Source organism: Anopheles arabiensis, chromosome 3 (genome assembly GCF_016920715.1).
Source record: "Anopheles arabiensis isolate DONGOLA chromosome 3, AaraD3, whole genome shotgun sequence".
NCBI classification, from domain to species: domain Eukaryota; kingdom Metazoa; phylum Arthropoda; class Insecta; order Diptera; family Culicidae; genus Anopheles; species Anopheles arabiensis.
Window position 1 is genome coordinate 29,100,030 of NC_053518.1, and position 19,916 is coordinate 29,119,945.

The 19,916-nt window shown below is 38.8% G+C and overlaps 1 protein-coding gene across 1 annotated transcript; it reads left to right on the forward strand.

Moving 5' to 3' along the window:
• Positions 1-9,074: 9,074 nt before the first annotated feature.
• LOC120899601 lies at positions 9,075-10,438 on the forward strand. The gene is made up of 3 exons (XM_040305636.1): positions 9,075-9,174; positions 9,251-9,632; positions 10,262-10,438. Exons 1-3 carry the CDS (start codon positions 9,134-9,136, stop codon positions 10,436-10,438), a joined length of 600 nt encoding a protein of 199 aa, XP_040161570.1. The 5' UTR covers positions 9,075-9,133.
• The last annotated feature ends 9,478 nt before the right edge of the window (positions 10,439-19,916 follow it).

The following is a 19,916-nucleotide window of genomic DNA, read 5'->3' on the forward strand; positions in this document are numbered from 1 at the left end:
GTTATAGCAATCAAGGAGGGCAAATAAAAAAAATCGCCAACATCATTTAACGATACATTTTTAATAAACATTTTTCTCTATTTTAAATCTGTATCAAAAGAAACCGTTGCTCAAAACACTTAGCATAGTTAAAACTTACATAGTTAGCCTTCCCTCCATCGGAAGTAGAAACCTCATTACGCACTAATTGGCGTCAAAAGGGTCTCGGAAACTCCCTCACGGAGCCCGGGCTCAAAGTTTTGTGGATTGTAAATGTGGGCCAAGCCAGTCCCGTCCCGGAAGCACTATTGTCAAGTGGTGCTCTGTACCAATTACAGTTAAAAATTTAAAAGAGCCCCACTCAGTGCCTTCAGAAAGCAGTACACTGAGCTGGCCAATTAATTCCTGTGACTCTTGTGACATTGCCCTTTCCTACTGGATTGTGAGTTTACTCAGTCATAATTGCCCTTTAGAGTTTCTCAGCTCCACTTCATGCCGAGAGTCGTCTTTTTAAGCTATCTTTATAGTTTTCCATCGGCCACGGGCTCTACACCGGCCAAACTGAATACATTCCTTTGTGTGGAGAAACATTGAAATGGCTAATCATTAATAGGCATGGAAGCTTGCTACAGAGCTTTTTAATTTGAGTATTTTAAAGTAATCGTACCTTCTCGATCTCAGTTGATGTTTCGTCAGTACATTTAGTTCAAATAACTAATATTTGTATTTTAAATTTGTTAAGTGAATGATTGTTTGTATATCAAACACGTTTTGCGACTATAAATGCATTAAAAATACATAAATGAACAGTGACTACGAATAACCGTAAAGATTACATTTCAAGTAACATTGTAAAATTTAATATTGAAATTTTCACTAAGTTTATTTTAGAGAAACCATTTGGAAAGAAATTTAATTGCTTTTATAGAATGCAAATTATGTTAAGAAATCTATTTATTGTTTTTTGAGAAATTTAAACATACGTAACATATTTTTGAAGTATAATTTATCACTTATCACTTGACAATCAACAACCTATGCTGCTTACTAATTGATAATTTTCATCTATCCATATCGAAACAATTATCATGTCCGTGCTGAGGAGAATCGTAGACCATCTATCGAACAAATTAACCATCAATGAATGTCCAGTTCAAGTATTACTACAGGTATACATTTACCGAAAACCATTTTCCGGTTGGTTGACTGTCACATAATTTCTATGAAAATCTATCACCACTCATCGTACCTGGTCGTCATACTTCAACTGAAAACCAAACATTTCACTACATGAGCTAATCCCCTTTTCCCGCCTAAAACGGTTCTCTCACAGACAGTTATTAAGAGAGAGAGAAGACAAGAGCATTGAACATTGTCGTAGAATATTTGCCTACTTAAGCACGAGCAAAACATTTACCTATCGGTGCGGAAACGACCGTCCATTTCAGGAGAGATAATTCAGTTTAAAAGCCGGGGGACACTGTCTGTACTCGCTAGTATAATTTAGATTTTCGCTAGCGCATCTGGCGGCGGCTGACCGAAGCATTTTTCCAAACAATTAGAAGCCCCTTCAGGAAATATGTTTTTTTCATATTTTTTACTTAAATCGGAAAAGAAAAGTTTTGTGAAAGGTAGATATATATATTTTGCACGCATTGCATCCATTTTTGCAATGAAAAACAGCAATGACCAACAAAAGCTTCCACCAGTCGCCGCTAAATGCGCTAGTAAAAATAAAAATTACACTAGCGAGTACGTACAGTGTCCCCCGGCCTTATCGACTGCAGATGTAAATTTTTCCACAGTCTCATCGGAATTGTAAATAGTTAACTGATGATGCAAACAGTACCACATCTTGGGTATGTAGACATTCTCCAGAAACTTCTATACAGGTGGGAAATTTGATAACTATTAAAACATTCCTACCTATTTGTTTGAATTTATACCTTACGAAGTAAATAGTAGATAGGATATTGTAACCTGCGTGTAGCTAGAGCAGTACTACACGCTTAATTTACAAATGCTTTCCATATTCTTTAAATTCATAAATCTTACTCCTACAAATTCCCATATCAAATCAACTGCTTCTCAGTTTTGTTGATGGTTTAGTTTTTTGGGTTTTCTTTCTTTCTCTGGTAATGAGGTAGTTGCTCTTCCGATAATGACGCCTTCAGAAGAAGGCACAAACGAACGATCAATTTTTGGAAGCATCAATCGTATCACTTAGTATTTGATTAGCACATCCCTTTCATCAGCACGCACGGCCCACACCGTCTCCACAATCCCACGGCAAATCCCACAGCTCAATTCAGCTCACAGATGGACTGGAAGCATTGTTTGACAGTCCCTCTCGATCGCTGGAAGCATGCTTTTCTTGCGTGTTCAAATCCAAAACAACTTTTCCCTTGAATCCCATGAAACTTCTTTGCCTTCATTGGTTTCAGAAGTAACAGAGTGTTGGTGAAGCAACTAACAAATGGCTCTCAAACGACCCACCCATCAACGTAACGCGTTTGAGGCCACCCCATCCTGGGTTGTGGTTGTTTTCTCTTTCTCTCGCACTTCCACTCCCACTGACTATCACAAGTTGCTCCTTTTCTTGTGTTTCTTGTATGTCTCTGCTAGAAAGGAAATGTGATATCTAGTGAGCCCTTTTAGTATAATTGCTGTTTCATCAAAGATTATCTAGTTTTAAAAAGGGTTTCGTTGGTGCATCATGTTGCTCTTTTTAAGTTTCTATATTTTGGAAGATTCTTTCCTCCTGGAAGATGAACAAACATAAGAAAAAATAAGTTAAAACTGCTGACGTCAAAGCCCTACCGTCAACCTGAGAAAATTTGCCAATGACCTCTGAATTAATTCTTTAACACAATCCTCGCCTGTGGTTTTAGCTTTTCTATCAAATGAAACATTTCGTTCACGCACAACTCTAGTCACGTTTCACGCAAGAAACTTAAGCCATACCGAACAAGTGACAAGTGCTCTTATCCGCATTTACACTTGTCCCAATCACATGTTTTCAAAATCCATACACACAAGTGTATGATAGACTAATGAAAAAGCAAATACAAATTATTTTCAACCACCGTTTCCAAACCCAGGCTGACAAGCTAACATCCGAGCCTGACAGGCGCGTTTCATGAATAGTGTTGCGAATTGAGCAATTAATTTGTACAAATGACTAACACAAGTCAGTTTCGGGCTGTGAAGAACAGTCGTTACACCGTGTGCGTTGTAGCAGTTGGTGTCAATTTGTATCTCACTCCATCCAAACCAATGCCAAGGCATACCTTTACACGATTTAAATCGGTTTTACACCACCGCTTCATTTTCCCATAAGATCCGTATTCCTTTGCAAGTGTAAAGCAGTTGAGGGAATTTTTCCATTTTCGAAACAATTCCCCACACACTATGAAATTCATGAAAAACGGAAGATTCTAATTAAAACTATACATTCACTTACCGTGTCATGTATTTCGTTGGTTGCCCTGAGGAGTGTTCAACTTTGTACCATACTTTGAAATGTTCTGAACACGCTGCAGAGGAAGGGATTCGGAATAGTTCATAGTGATTTGTTTTTCTTTGATTGACTACGATTGTTCGATCTCAAATGACCTGCGGTTCTACCACAGTGCCGGATTATGGCAGCTGACGTTTTGTCATTCTTGTGGGTCTAGGGAGCTACCGCTGTGCAAGGGGAACCGCCTTTTTGAGGCACTTGTCACGAGCCGAAGCAAAGCGAAGCACGCATGTTATGTTATGAATAAAGAAGTGAAGTTTACTTTCCAACAAAGAAAAACTGATTGATTATTTCGTGTAAAAGAAATTTAAAATATCACAACGTAGGGACTTTCACGGAACAACGATTCTGTCCATCCATCGTTCATAACCGAACTTAAACTCTCTAATGTAATCAAGTAAGAAGGAGAACAAGGTTGGTTGATGTTTTGATAGACGATTAGTTTTTATAAAGATGATTTTAATTACACTTCAACTTTGCACAGTTATTTGCTCAAATGTTTGAAATATAGTTAACTCTCGAAGTGTTCTACCTCTCTTTTTTGAAAAACTCTTCATTATCCTTACAATTATGCGGAGTAATGCTGTTATGAACAGTGAAGCATACACATTTACCATAATGTGATAAAATAATGTTTAACAAGTAACAGTTACCCTATCCTGGACAATCTTGTTCATAACAATTTGTTTTTGTGCGGCATCAAACATACTTTCGATAAATGCTGTTTGGTGCAAGCATCTCATTTTATCTTCATCATCTTCACAGTTCAATGTTGAAATTGACTACCTAAGTAACTTCCTCCATCATTTCTGTTTCATATAGTTAAAGAGACATAAACTACAAAATTATCGCACTGTTTTTTTTATTCTTGTTATCAATATATTACTCATTATTTTATTAAAATATTTTTTTAAAAATGACTGATTCTTTTAAACTCATCTAAAGTTTAAAATATTAAGCTCAACATAATTCTCAAACTCCGTGAACCATTTGCCCTTGTGCTGGAAAAATAGCATACAAACGGCTTTATTATTAGTTCACATCTCATTTGACAGTATGCTTCAAATTTGCATAAAATCTTTGCCACCACAAACCAGCATGATAGCAAAAGTAACAACATACTCTCTCTTGTCACGACATAAACAATTGGTAAGGTATGAAATAATAATTAGAAACATGCTCCTCTCGTTTTACCACACTCTCACTCTATCCCTTTCATTATTCATCTTTCTCACGCTCCCATCTAACGACCGCATACAGGACAGACACTCATTACCATGGTGGTGAAAATTGAATATTCCCCATCCGAACACACATGTGCTCCGGTGCTACGAGCTGTCGAGAGCATATATCTGTATGCAAAAATAAACTTACCTCCACTCACCTGCACAACCACGTGCCTTACCAGCAACAGTCATAAAATAAACCAAACTTTCCAAATTTAATAAACAAAACAATTAACATCGACAATCATCGCAGCTGCTGATGGTGGCTGCGGTTGGCATCACAGTCTGCCCTCGGGCCTCTTAATCCTTCCTCCACAACAGAGTCCATACGGATATGTGCAGCGTATGTATGACGTGCTGTTGCCTCTCTAGAAACTGCCCTCTTTTTTGTTGAGCCTTTTTTGCGGTTGGTCTCAAACCGACTCTTCCCAATTGGTAACCTTAGTGCTTGAATCTAATTTTTGCATTCGTGGTAGAGAATAGACACATTGTACCGCAGACTATGGTCTTGACTTGTGCACACAGACTTGGAATAGACATTTCCCAGAAGTCGGAAATGGTCAGGACATTTGGTGTACAAAAATAGAATACATAAACTCATTTCCTTTCGTGGCTAAACTCTGTTTTTACGTACATCTTGACGACTCGGCTAGAAAGAAAAAGGTTACTTGCATGGGTTTTTAATGGCGGAGTGGTTAACCTAAAGGTAACAAGACATCATCATCTTTGGAATTGATATATTTACTAAAGAGATACAAATAGAAGCACTGTGACGAATGTCAACACTCAGCAACAAGGAGAACCAGAAAACGTGATGAAATCAATAATTCAGGTCAATACTTTGAAATCCTGTATCGGCTTATTTACATCTGGCAGTGTAAATACTCATCGCAGCAATCAACAGATGGCATCAATCTGCAAACAAACCATGCAAACAACATTTAATTTAATTATCAATTCAAACACCAAATACAATCCATCAGTAAACAGCACTTGTGCGAAGACCTTACCTTTGCTGAGTAACACTTTCTGTGAAGCGTATTTCTTTCACATGATTTGTTTTCCGTCGAAACGGCTCCTTTGTTATTGAGCTTACAGTCTTGTTTACAGAACATAGCAAAGAACATGAAACACAAATTAAACGAAACTCGAAGATTTTTGGTTTACATATTCTTGCAAACAAAACTGAACTATTCAAAATTACTTGTTTTGATGCAGAAATATTTGGCAAAGGAAGCGTCCGGAAGCTTTTTAAACTCTGGCAAATATTTTGCATCGTGTAGCGTTTTTTCTTTGCAAAAAAAATGATGCCTAACAGTAGTTTTGCGGTTGACTACGCTTAAATAATTTCCAGCTACGCTTGCAGTAACGTGTGTGCTCCTTGATATAAAGAGTGACCATGCAGTTCCAAGTCGAACATAAACTTCCAGCTGAAGCGATCAAGTTGAACACAGTTTATAATCCAATTAGGACACATATTTTGCCAACAAGCTTACCTGTAACTCTCACCCTATTTACCAAACGGTAGTTCGACAGAACTGGCAGGCGGATTGGCCTTTAAGCTTATCGTCATTCCTTCCTTCCTTCTTGCCATTTGCAGGCAGCCTGGATTTGCTAACTCATCATTTCATATGTGTTGGGCGTGGAGAACTGCCTGAAACCAACGTTCAAGCTTTCGCCCGTCGATAGCCCATCGATACCATACTGAGCGGACCACAAAGGAGCCTCACACATGACTTATCTTGTGAGTTAAATTTTCAAAGTGGGCCCAGATCCAAGACTTTCTGGTAGAAAAATAGCCTCTTCGTTATTTGCTAACGGTGTTGGTATGTATGATGATGACAAAACTGAATATGATCGAAGGAATACAGTGTCTCCACAAGCATTCATATCACAAAATTTGACAAAAGTGGTGAGTGGTGTGTGTGGTTTGTAAATTTGGTTTGCATAATCTTCTCTTGGGAAGAGCTGTACAAATCAAGTTGATAATTGTTATACTTTTTACATAAGCTTTTACGAGAACTAAGCACAGCGCGGAATAAACGAATTATTTTTTCGTAGCATCGTAACCAGGATAAAAAATCCCAAAACCAGGAACACTTTTTACAGTATCAGTACCCCATTCGAGCATGTTCTTCAATACCGACCGATCGATGTTAAAGCATAAAGCCTCGAACAACGCGTGCTTACAAACAACCTCACACCCACTGCCTTTTCTTTATCGCCAGGATCGAAATCGCAAACCAATCGCATAACTTGGGCCTCCAAGGCATACTTTGCCGTTGACAGAATGTTCCACAGAATGCCTCAACAATGGCACGAGAATGCTTAGCCGTTCCGTCTGCATTTTTCCCAGCTTTCCGTTCCCAGTTTCTCATACCTAGACGAATCCTTGTTATACCAGTGTCTTTGTTCTCCGTCTGACATTACAACACAGCGCTTCCCTTCAAAGCGCTTCCCGTCTTAACGCGTCAATAACATGGTACGCCAAAATTAAGCTGAAACTAGGTACAACAAATTTCCGGTCGAATAGTTCTCCATTTCCATCAAACTGAGACTGTCATCATCCAGCAAACTTTGCAACCAAGTTGATTGCTCGCAACACGCACATGTTCTAAGCGATCTCAGTATCCTGCACTAGCCATGCCGACCCGAAAAGCCGGGAAACAAGAAGGTCCAGCAGTATCGCATACGGTTGATTTATTCGAGATCAACAAATTTCGGTACCACTCGGTCCCAGATGAACCTTTATATAAATTTGTTCGATTCTGGGGAAAGAGGATGTTGCAGCCCAACGGTGTATCGTTTTTTGACACTTTGATATCATGTTGAAAACCATACTTCATCGAAAGTGTATCATCATGGGGAAGGATGGAAGCGGGGCTAATGTTTCGATGTTTTGGAAGTCAACACAACCAAATGAACATTCCGTTCCGATGTCTTGTGGGAATAGATCACTTGATGTTTGAGGGTTGGAATGGATGTTCTCAACTATTATCCATAAACACGTTCTATCTTTCCAATACATTCGGGCAATCGAATTATACCGTGTAGCCCATAAAAATGGGAGTGTGAAAAAGATGTCAACTTACATGAGTTTACAGTAGCTTAACAAAAAAACATTCAAAAGTCACTTGTTGTAAAGAGTTCAGATTAAAAGATTACAATGAACGCCAAAGAGTTTTATTAGAAAGTTGAGAAAATTACGAATGCACATTCTAAAGAGCTCATGCGAGAGCTGTAGCAGTAATATGTATAAAGCAACTTCACTTTGCTGAGAATACAGGCTCGTTTTCGTGCACTGCGTTGTAATACTACCCACAAAACCGCAGCAAATCATGCGGAGAGTTTCCCACTTCGCTCTCCAAATTAAAACAAATTGCTTCTTAAGCTGCACCAACACATTGTCGACGCCATCGCTTTATCGCTTGGTGACGCCTTTACAGAAGAAAAAAAACTCTCTCCGAAGCATTGTGTGGGCAACCTACCCTTTTTACCAAGGCATACATTATATCAACAGGCAGACGGCGTGCTCGCTACTTTGCTCAGCTGACGGTAGAAATTTTTCATTTCCGTTCCAATGCTTTACTTCGGGCACTTGTGTGAGTGTCAGCGTGTGCATGTGCGTAAAAGAGAATAAGAATCGACACTACTCCACCTGCAACCTCCAATACATAAGTTTCTTCCTTAAGACCTCCCGGTAGCACAAGAAATGCACAATCGATCGAACCCATCAACCCATTCTGCTCCCCAACGAAGGGTAGAGAAAAGTCCGGAAACACGCACCACTTGCTCGGCATCGAAACCGCTTCCGGATCACATTTTCCGCCCAACGACGACGCTCGGTAACACTTTTCTGTAAGGAATAAATCATTACGTTTGCCATGCATTTTCTCAGGTAAGCTTCTAGGCGGGATAAAGTAAAACGGAAGCAGAAACACATTCATGTATGCACGGCTGCACCAGCTCTCGATCGAGATTGAGAGAGATCGACTGTCAAACCGAGTGGTTGTGCCTTCCTTGTGCTCCTGATTTTTGATGCTGTTTTGCCGTGTTACTGCCTGATTTTCAACATTTGCAACATTGGTGCTGCTGAGTTGCTTGTACTGGCTAGTGCGTGCCTTCGATTGTTATCAAGTTGCACTTGAGTTCTTGCACCTAGTCTCCTGTTATTTCGTCAGTTTTGCCGAGATATTGTTTGGCTTCATTCCTGCTCCTGTCACTCGTCAGTTTGTGCTGTGTCATTCGTTATGCAGTGCTCAACCTGCAATGCACCCACCGATAGTGCAAATTCGGTGTCCTGCGCCGGTGTGTGTGGTTCCAAGCATCATACTCATTGCACGGGTTTGTCCCGTGATTCTACTCGTGAGCTTGGGCGTAATAATCAATTGTTGTGGTTGTGCAAAACATGTCACGAGTTTCGCATTGGCACAAATTCACTTCTCACAAGTGAGATAGCAGCCCTACTCGAATTGGTGAAAGCAGATATTCTCACCACAATTGACTCATCTCTCTCTTCTCTTAGATCGGCTATCAAGAGCGATTTGCTTGCTGAGATCCTCGCTCTCGCTGATAAGCTAACACCCATATTAGCTAATCCGTCTGTTTCTCACGCATCGCGAACGCACACGTCCACTAATGCATCGTCACTCAACGCCACTAATACCAGAACGACTAAAACAGCATCCACTCGCCGTACATTTACCAACTCAATGGAGCTCACTGCAGATATCCAACAAGCAGCGAACGATACCAACACTGTGGAAGTTTCTGATAGCTGCAACCACTACACTCATCGTACTAAGGTGACTAGTGATATTAGTGCTGGGCACTGCCGAACAAATACAAAATCATCTTCTGATCCTGTTTTGAACCACGATACCACGAACACTGGCATAACAGAAAAAGTATGGTTATACTTCACGAACATCAAATCGCATGTCTCCGCTGATGATATGCGTGTGTGGCTTAAAGCTGTGCTGCTAACCGACAACATAGATGTTTACCGTCTTACGAAAAAGGATGCAAACCTTGATTTGATGTCCTTTATATCGTTTAAAGTGAGTATTCCTAAATCACTTAAGGATCTGGCGCTTCAATCTACTATTTGGCCAGTTTCACTTACTGTTCGTGAGTTTGTTGCTCGTGGCCTACCAAAGCAACGTATACATGTGTTTAATCTCACTATTTCGGATAATTTATTTTCCGCGTTTCGGTGTAACCTTCAAACCTTTAATATTTACCAGCAGTTATTCGTTGTGCAGCAAAATTGGAAGAGAGAGTTTATTCGCGACATACACTGTTATTTATAAACTACTCGATCGAGCCGAACACTCGATATTGAACGAAGAATGTTCGTGTTTCGTTAAGCACGATATGAAGTGAAAGGGCTGTGCCTGAACAACATGAAAGGGCCCGATTTGACTCTTCTGCGCTTACTTCGCATCGTTCAAGCAGTGCAAATTGCTCTTCAGCTGCGCCAAAAAGCACCGCTCATCCGGATCATTTTTTGGATCATCGATCGCCATCCCCACAGCGCGGGAATCAATCACTATCCCAGATGACCGAGATCCTAGAGGCTATCCAACCGGAGTTTCCTCCCACACCCCCTCAGTTATCACCGGGGGTGGGGCTTCAATCACAGAACAATCTCAGCAACACGAATCGCTCACCACAGATCAGCCCGTTTGCCAAACGGAAAGCTCACAATTAATAGACCCCTTCGTGATCTATTACCAAAATGTTCGAGGCCTTCGCACCAAATATAATGAATTGCGCCTTTCTGCGAATGAATCAGGGTTTGAAATGCTTGCCCTTACTGAAACCTGGTTAAATGAATCGATTCCATCCAATATGGTCCTGGATAGTGATTCTTACAATATATACCGTTGCGATCGAAGCAAGTTAAACAATGAACGATCGCGTGGGGGTGGTGTGCTGCTTGCATGTTCCAGTCGTTATCCGTCTGTGGCACTTAACATGAATCAACCTACGCTTGAAGCTTTATGTATTCGTGTTTCTTTTCCTAAGTTTCGTCTTTATGTGGGGATTGTTTATGTGCCACCGTATTTGAGCAGCGACCGCAACTATTTCGAATCCCTTTCTGCTTTCATCAGCGATGCATACATGCATATGAAACCGAATGATCATCTTATCCTTCTTGGCGACTTCAATCAACCGGCGTTAGGGTGGTCGCCTGCAGCCGCAGTAAGGTCAGATTCATCTTTACCTATGAGACATTATGTGCCTCATATCTCTTTGAATTCATCCAGTTCCTGCTTTTTGGATGTGTTAAATTTGCATGAACTCTATCAGCTGAACGGGGTGCATAACCATTCAAATCATTATCTGGACCTGGTGCTCTCTAACTCTGCTGCTGCTGCTTGTTCTTCTGTGTATCCTGCTTCGTCACTGCTCCTGCCCCAGGATGCCCATCATCCTGCTCTGGAAATTGCGTTACCGTCTTCTTTATTTAGGGCTAGTAGGGTTAGGAATGAATTGCCTTCTGCTCCTAATTCATTGAGTGTTCGTTATAATTTTCGTCTTACAGACTATCGTAAACTTAATTCTATTCTATCTCGTGCCGACTGGTCTTTTTTATCAATGTACATCGGTCGACGAGGCTGTCCAATCGTTTAATGCTTTGTTAACCTCTGCACTCCTTTCATGTACACCTATTTTTCGTTCCCCTCCTAATCCTCCCTGGTCCAATCGTACTCTTCGCAACCTGAAAAAGGATAGAATGAAATATCTTAGGAGGTATCGTCTGAACCGATCTGCTTTCAACTTTCGTTTATTTAAGTACGCTGCCTCTGCGCATCGACTATACAACAGGGCTCGTTTTGAGGCCTATTCGAGTAGACTGCAATCGCGTTTCCGTTCTGATCCAGCATCCTTCTGGCAATTTGTTAGGATTCGAAGAGGGTGCAATACGTTACCTAATGAAATGGTACTTGATTCTCGAACTGCCTCTACGCCTGTTGAGATCTGTGAGCTATTCTCTGCACATTTTTCCCAAATGTTTGAGCCACCGGTTAGTGACCCTAACCTTATTGAGGGTGGGCTACTCTACACGCCAGAGAACTTAATTAATCTCTCCGATATTTCGGTTAGCTCTGAAACAGTTGTACAGGTGTTATTTGGGTTGAAACGTTCTTTTACTCCTGGTCCAGATGGCATTCCTGCCTCAGTTTTAATAAACTGTAAGGACGTGCTTGCTCCACACCTTGTGTTGGCACGATATCGACCTCGTGTGGATTAGCCAAGCGAGTGTTGATAACAACAACGAGCTGTCAACGACAGCTCGAATAGATGTAGCAAAAAACACCAGATGGCGCTGTTAGACAGACAAGGACAGAAGGATAACCCTTAAGGCGAAACAGCTATAGCTTATCAAAAATAGGACCAATTAGGGTAAAGTTCGGCAGCGGTCGCGAAACGGGGTCAAATGCGGTCAAGACCGATCAGCTGTTCGGAAAATAGGCGCCATCATTAGGCCAAGGCAGTAGCAAATATTAAGCCAGAAAGGACAGACGAATTTTTAAACTGCGCAATAAATAGAAAGATACATAGCCAGTTCTAAAAACGTCTACCAAGCTACTAATAATAAATAGATAGCTACATCCGTAGCAACACCTTGCTAAAATTTTCAACCTTTCACTTTCTCTCGGGGTCTTTCCTGCTCTTTGGAAATCCTGTTGGCTTTTTCCGGTACACAAAAAGGGATGCCGTAGCATTGTCTCTAATTATCGTGGGATAACTCAAACATGTGCCACAGCCAAAACTTTTGAGCTATGTATCTTTCCAACCATACTTCATAGTTGTAGTTCCGCTATTAGCCCTAAACAGCATGGGTTTATGCCTGGTAGGTCTACTTCTACTAATCTCATGTCTTTTGTTACCAATATTTTCAGATCTTTTGAGGCAGGTACCCAACTTGATGCAATATACACTGACTTTCATGCTGCATTTGATAGTTTGCCCCACTCTTTACTATTAGCTAAACTATCTAAACTTGGTTTTGGTGATGGGATTATTAGCTGGCTGTCCTCATACTTAAGTAATCGATCTTGCAGGGTTAAAACTGGGTCGTACTTATCTGAGGAGTTTTTTTTGTACGTCAAGTGTCCCTCAGGGTTGTGTGCTAAGTCCACTTCTGTTTTCTTTGTTCATCAATGATGTCTGTAATGTTTTACCTCCTGATGGTCATCTCCTTTATGCGGATGATCTCAAAATCTTTTTACCTGTGTCCTCTTCTTCTGATTGTATGATTCTTCAGCATTACTATCTCTTTGATTTCGACTCCTCTCTTAACTCTTTCCATATCCGTATTTTTTCTTCTAATTCCCTTTAATTATTCTCCTTAGTTTTCTATTACTCTCTTATTTATTTTTTTTTTTGTTAAGTTTATGATAGTCTGTACGCTCTACTCTTGTTTTTTTTCTTTTTTGCTAGGTCAAGACTAGGTTAGTTAGGCTTAGTTTTTCATGAATTATTTTGTTTATTTGTAAGTATTAAATTAGTTTTAAGTCTATTATATTTAGCCTTGATGGCGGATATTGTATTAATAAATGAAATGAAATGAAATGAAATGAAATGAAATGGTGTGCAATGAGTGTGGCTTCCATCCGCTACGGTTTAGCCATTTTGCGAAAAGCATTCTTTCCAATTTATTTGCTTTTATTATGACCGTACAGCGAGCAGAAGAACATTGCAGCTTGTTCACTTTTATTCTGATGGAGGAATTTGTGGGATAATGCAATTCTCGCGACACGTTCTACTGCAGTCTCATGCCGACAATAGCAACAAGTTCGGTGGAAAAGTGTCATCCTTGCAGCATTGTGGTATGGTTTATGTAGCCTTTTAAAGCGTTGATGAATAGCCATTACGTGTGTTTGACTCGACACCTGAATATGTGTGGCAAAGCTATTATTTTACGTAGAAAGATTTGCACCAACTACTGGAAAGGATAGGATTAAAATCAGTAATTTGTTAATTCTCGTTTCCAAGAAAAGCAAACAGAATTTTACTACTATGATGAAGGCTGTTGTTTATAGTAGCATACAAACAAAAAGCTTGACACCATCGTTTACATTTGACTGCTTTAAAACGCATACACTCACTCATTCGTTTTTCTTTTGCAGTTGTTATATGCTTGGGGGAGATTATGGGAGTTAGTTTTGAATTATTTTGCTGTATAATCCTATTCAAAAGAAGTTCCAAAGAACGTTGCACAAAACTGTGCCTCAACTGCTATCACGATGACCATTTCTTCACGCTACAGCAAACAACAAGAACCACCGAATAGTTTGGTCAAGGCATCTAAAGCTCACAAAATGTTAACATTAAGCTCCCCGAGCCAGGGAAAGGACATAGTGAAGGAAGTTTTTGAGGCCATCAAAACGTTCTTCTTCGGTCTGGCTATGTTGCATCCTACTATTGTGTTCGTTGCTTCGTGCCTTGGTGCGAGCCAAACGGTCACACAAACAAAATCCGGATAAGCTATTTGCACTGCACTGTGGGGCATTAGGGCGATGGTGGATTGTGGAAGGTTTTAATCGCAGTTGAAACTTTTAACAAATAGCTTAATCGTTTCATTTGCTGGAAGAGGGGGATCATTTTCCTCTACATGAAACAAGTTTTTAGTGTTTTGTTGAGAATGTGAAAGCGTAAATTAACAAAAACAACATAATTATGGAATGATTACCTAGTTAAAGCTGATTTATAACATTTTCTCACTTCGAATCTTGTGGGAGCTGATTGACGTTGAAAAATGAGCCTTATGCTTGAAAATGTCTGCTGTATATTATGAACTTTCGATTCGAAGAATTGCCTTTGATGGCTCAGATGTGATTAGGCACAGGTTCATGTTGCCACAGCGTCTCATCATTCAGGCCATCATCCATATGCATGCACGACACCCTTTCTGAATATTTCTTGGAAAATTGCTTGAAGTCGGTGAGTTTCCTCCAAACGATTCTAAAAAATAAATCGGGCCTTAATAATGCTTGTTATGATAATTTGAACTTTAACTGGATTGCCACAAAAGCAAAAAATTTGCTCGGTACTTTTGAGTTTGTGTTAAAATGATTTGTGGGTTAATCGATACAGAACAATGAAATCAACTAGAACTGAGAGTACCCAAGTTGTCATGCTGCGTATCTTAAACAGCTATAAAATGTAGGAAGTACAAACGAAAAACTCAATTCGATTTTAAATTGTGCGTAGCACACGATACATGGGATGTAGGCAGGAAAGCCGTAAACTGCGATCATCAATTATCAATTCCATTTTTTATTTATAGAATCCAATCCAATCTTACCACCAAGGGCATACACTGATAAATCATGTCACCGTTGAAAGTACAACCACTCAAATTAATCGTATGGATGATTGCTTCGAATTGGACAAAAGCCCCGTAAAAGCACATTTCACCTTATTCACGCACATATTTTACCACTATAATTGACTCTTTACTGAGTGTAAAACAAAAGGAACGAACATGACCGTATCGATCTTTGCCCTGCAAAATTGATACGATGCAACGAGGTCAAAAGCTTATGCCTTCCTTCTATAAACATAACAAGAACGTGTGTCTGTCACGAGAGAAAAATGGTATTAAAATCACGTCGATATTGAACATTTTTAACTCTCGTTTTCCACTTTGCCTCCATGCGATGGACATCGTTTACTCTTACCGTGTAGCATCAATCCTGCATGACGTTTTTATTCAATTGCTTTGCATCCATTTCCAACCGGTTCGTGAGATGTCTGCTGTAGTAAAAAGGTTTTTTTTGAATAAAGCACTTTTCATTTTGTTTCTCTTTTTTAAATCTACATTTTGACTTTTCTGCACACGTCTTCAGTTTATTATTATTATTATTATTCATTTAATCTTTAACGGCCCGTATGGCCTAATTAGAATGTAACAGTTCAATAAAAAAAATACATAGCAAAAAAAAGATTTGCATCGCAATTCACTGCGGCCACGGTAAAAGCCGAAGACGTTCCTTGAAGCACTGAGTTGAGATGACTTACTTTACTATAAATTATTATATATTATTATAAATAATATTATCATATTATTATATTATATTATATTATATTATATTATATTATATTATATTATATTATATTATATTATATTATATTATATTATATTATATTATATTATATTATATTATATTATATTATATTATATTATATTATATTATATTATATTATATTATATTATATTATATTATATTATATTATATTATATTATATTATATTATGTTATATTATATTATATTATATTATATTATATTATATTATATTATATTATATTATATTATATTATGTTATATTATATTATATTATATTATATTATTAACCCATTATTATTTTAATTATTAAAATTGGTGATAAATACAACCTTGGCCATTATTTCCATTAGCCCTATTCCTACCTTTCGTTTGGGGCGGGAATGCGTTCTGGAAACGGTAATGGAATCATCCCATTTAATTAAAATTTTGCTGGTTGAATGGAGCGAACCATGCGACTTAATAGAATTTATTTGCACTACCCGGTGTGCAATAATTTATCCAAGTATGTAGAATCTGAAGCATGAGAGAATCCATTAATTTGTAACAAATAATTTGCAAATTGCATACAGGTCAAGCGTGCCAGTAGGTGTTGAGAAGACATTAAATGAAAATGATTATCTTATGGAAATGAGAAGAAAGTATACATGCAAAGACTGTGACAAAATGAATACAAATTACACAGTCTAGTCAAAAGAAACCAAAAATTGACACACTAGCTAGATAAAATCTGCTTCATCTGAATGAAGCAACAAGGTTCTATGAATGACGGACACAAGAAACAAGAATCTATCGAACGAGCTTCCCAAGCAACCAAATCAACATGATTTTTTGCTCCCTCAAGGTTGATAATCTGTTGCATAGAACGACAAAACATCTTAATTTGGTTTATTGGTAAGCTCGATCTGTGTTTGAAGATCGGAAAGGCTTGCAACAAACTCAAAATATAAACAATGATATAGTGGATACACCACACGTTGTAACGCTTAGTAGAAAGTGAACCATCACCATAATTGAAATTTACCGTTTTCTTACCGATGTTCTTGACCCTTGGCAGTTTACCTTCCCATTCCTTACGCAGTAACATCGCCAAGCGGGAAAATCAAAGAATCAAGCCCACAGTTGATCGAGCATCGTGGAACAGATGACTTTCGTCCGTGTCGTAAATATTATTCTCGCTCTCTTCCGGTGGCTTGGTGTGGACCCAGAATGCTACCAACATTACTAATGCCCCCCGAAGTACTGTTCACTTCCAAGAAGGTCCTCTCTAACTATGTTATGGGCAGGTGTAGTGGAAGGACTGGGACTTTCAATTGATGACGCTACGACACGAGAAAGCAAAAAGATACAAAATACAATTTGAATCTGTCGATTGCAGGAACTTGGAATTCCAGAATTTTTTCTTTTATTGATTTTTTGATGAAGGTCGTAAAAAACGGTGTCATTTCCTGTGCTCCAAATACAAACTTAACCGTTTGCTAGGTTTCATCAACGTGCTTGATGTTCTATCTGATACGTTGCTGAACTCACTCTCACTGAAGATGTAAAGAATGCACCTAATCTTGTGCTGCCTACTACAATTTGTTATTCATTTTGTTTAATATTCTGGCTTTACTTTTCGACACCGATAGAAGAGCACATTGCATACGAACGCTACACACAACCGGCAGCTCACAGTAGATAAACCTTTCCAGCATTGATTACTATCCTCAAACCCTCAAGCAAAAATGGGACAACAACACCCCTTAAGAGAAAGCTTCTGAAACCTCCAGCCAGAGCAAGTGAGCTAACCTTCCGGCGACGTAAAAGTTCTGAGGGCGATCCCGAATTAAAGCAGACATTTCATTTACTTTCATTCATTGTGCTGGCCTGTGTCCCGGTGCTTTGGTCTCGGGATGTATTAGCGCTGAGCGAGTGAGCAATAATTAATTGTTGATATCAATCTTCCTTCCAGCTACTGATTGCATGCTGTGGTCGTCGGTACTCAGTACTATTACCCAAAAAAAGTCAATGGAAAGCGACACCTCGGAGGCGGAAAGGTGTAAGGTGAGCTTATCGCAGCTGTGAAGCATAAATCAACATTGTAGACGGACTAATTACGCACACTGCTCTGTGTTGCATCGGGATGCAAGTTTGTGGTTTGTTTGTTTAAGTTTATTCTTATTTGAAAATCTGATAGCTTGTTTTCTTCATTTTGCTTAAAATGACGAGGTATTTCACCAAGCAATTGTGTACAAAGGGGTATATTTTTGTCCCCACTTACATGCTGCCTGTAGGGGTGCCTTGGTACAATGATCCTGATTGACAAATCGATGCACTAAAGGGAAATCTTGAACACATGCCATGTGAATAACCAGCTGGATAGATTTTTTAATTTCCTGATTTTGATTTCGGTTGAAGAGAGTAAGAACCAAACTTAGAAATTGGAAAATAATTACTGAGTTTTTCGAAAATTTGTCAACAAATTTCTAAAAATAAAATTAAACTTGTTTCAACATACAATACAATCGAAATCTAATTTAATGCAAACGTATTATATTCCAACAAATCCTATCCAAAAATAAAATCACTGCTTCATTTAGCTTTAACGCAAATTGACGTTTGTGCGTGTGAACGAAAACACGAGAATCGTGCAAAGGGAAGAAAAAAAAACATTTTCCCAATAAACGCACATGACTGTAAACTGTGAAAAAGCTGTTCAGAATAATGACAGACCTAATCGCACATTGCCTGGCTCATTTCCAATCCAATTGATTCGATTTTAAATTGATATTTTATGTTTTCTGCCACGGCAGGGATCTTCCTGGAAGAACAAGCGAGTGAAACCAGCAGAAAGGTTGGAGATATCGAGCATCGAGGATGAAAGCGCACCGCATCCCATCACAACCCCAAAAGAGCCCAATTTGTGCTCAAAAGAGCCTGAGGCTTTCGGATGGGCTTGAATGTTTATACAAATAGAAGCTTTGGTTTATATATTGTTCTGTCTATTGTGTTCTTTTGAATGTATTCCTTTATGGAAATGGATTGAGCCAAGGAACAAAGCCAAAATGACCGGAGTTTATGCATAAATTTATTTGTATGCACAATAAGCAAGCTCATATTACAATTGATGATCAAACCGTGGGATTTGTTTTCATTTCGATGTATTATATTTAACACCATTTCAATGAAAGGGAGCAAATGGAATCAAATCCTTATCATTAATTGGAGGGGAGATTCATATCGTTTTGATCAAACACAACTGTTTTGGTGCAAATTGTAATAAGTATCGATGACATTGTGTGATTTTGTTCTTTCAACCACAAATGGAAAATAATAGTTCCAAATTTTGTTTCATTCAATTGAATCAATGTCAGTATGTGTCTCTGCTTTCCATCTCTAATTTGAGTTTATTTGTAAGTGCAAAAGGCCGTTAATCGCATTTCGATAATCTTAGTTTCGATTGAATATTTTCTGATCGATCATGACATTTAATAGATTATCAGTGTCAATGAGATATCAACCATTCAAAAAACAATTGACCATATAAATGTGCATAACTTATCGCATGTTTCGTACTTGTTTCTAGGTTTGTTTGGACCGGAAGCTTAATTCTTAAATTCTTATTGGTATTAACTTCTCTTTCCCATGTGTCGATTCGCATAACTGCCATTAAACGCTCACTTTGCTATACTCAAATAAAAAAGTCGTTTCTGCACAATTAAACCAAGCACGATCACGCCCCAGGCATGTTAAGACATTACTTTACATTCCCCTGACCGAAAGCAAATAAAAACAAGCACCTCAATCAAGCACCATGAAGCGAAACATTTATTTAAAAATTAATTACATTTTTTTAACGCACAACATCCATCCCCTCTTTACCTTTGGCCGCAATGTTATTGTGTTGGAAAACCAAATAAACATAACCCATGCTGCAGATCGTTTTATGCATTCCTCTCTCAGCCTCAACCAAGCCTTTTTCCAAGGTTTCCCGCTCACACGAGCACCAACATGTTTCCTTTGCGTACGGGCTGACCCTGAAGGCTGTAAACATAAATGAAGCGGTCGCTTTTTTATTTATTGAAATTACACCTTTTTTGCCAGTTTATACGTGGACCAAAGTTCATT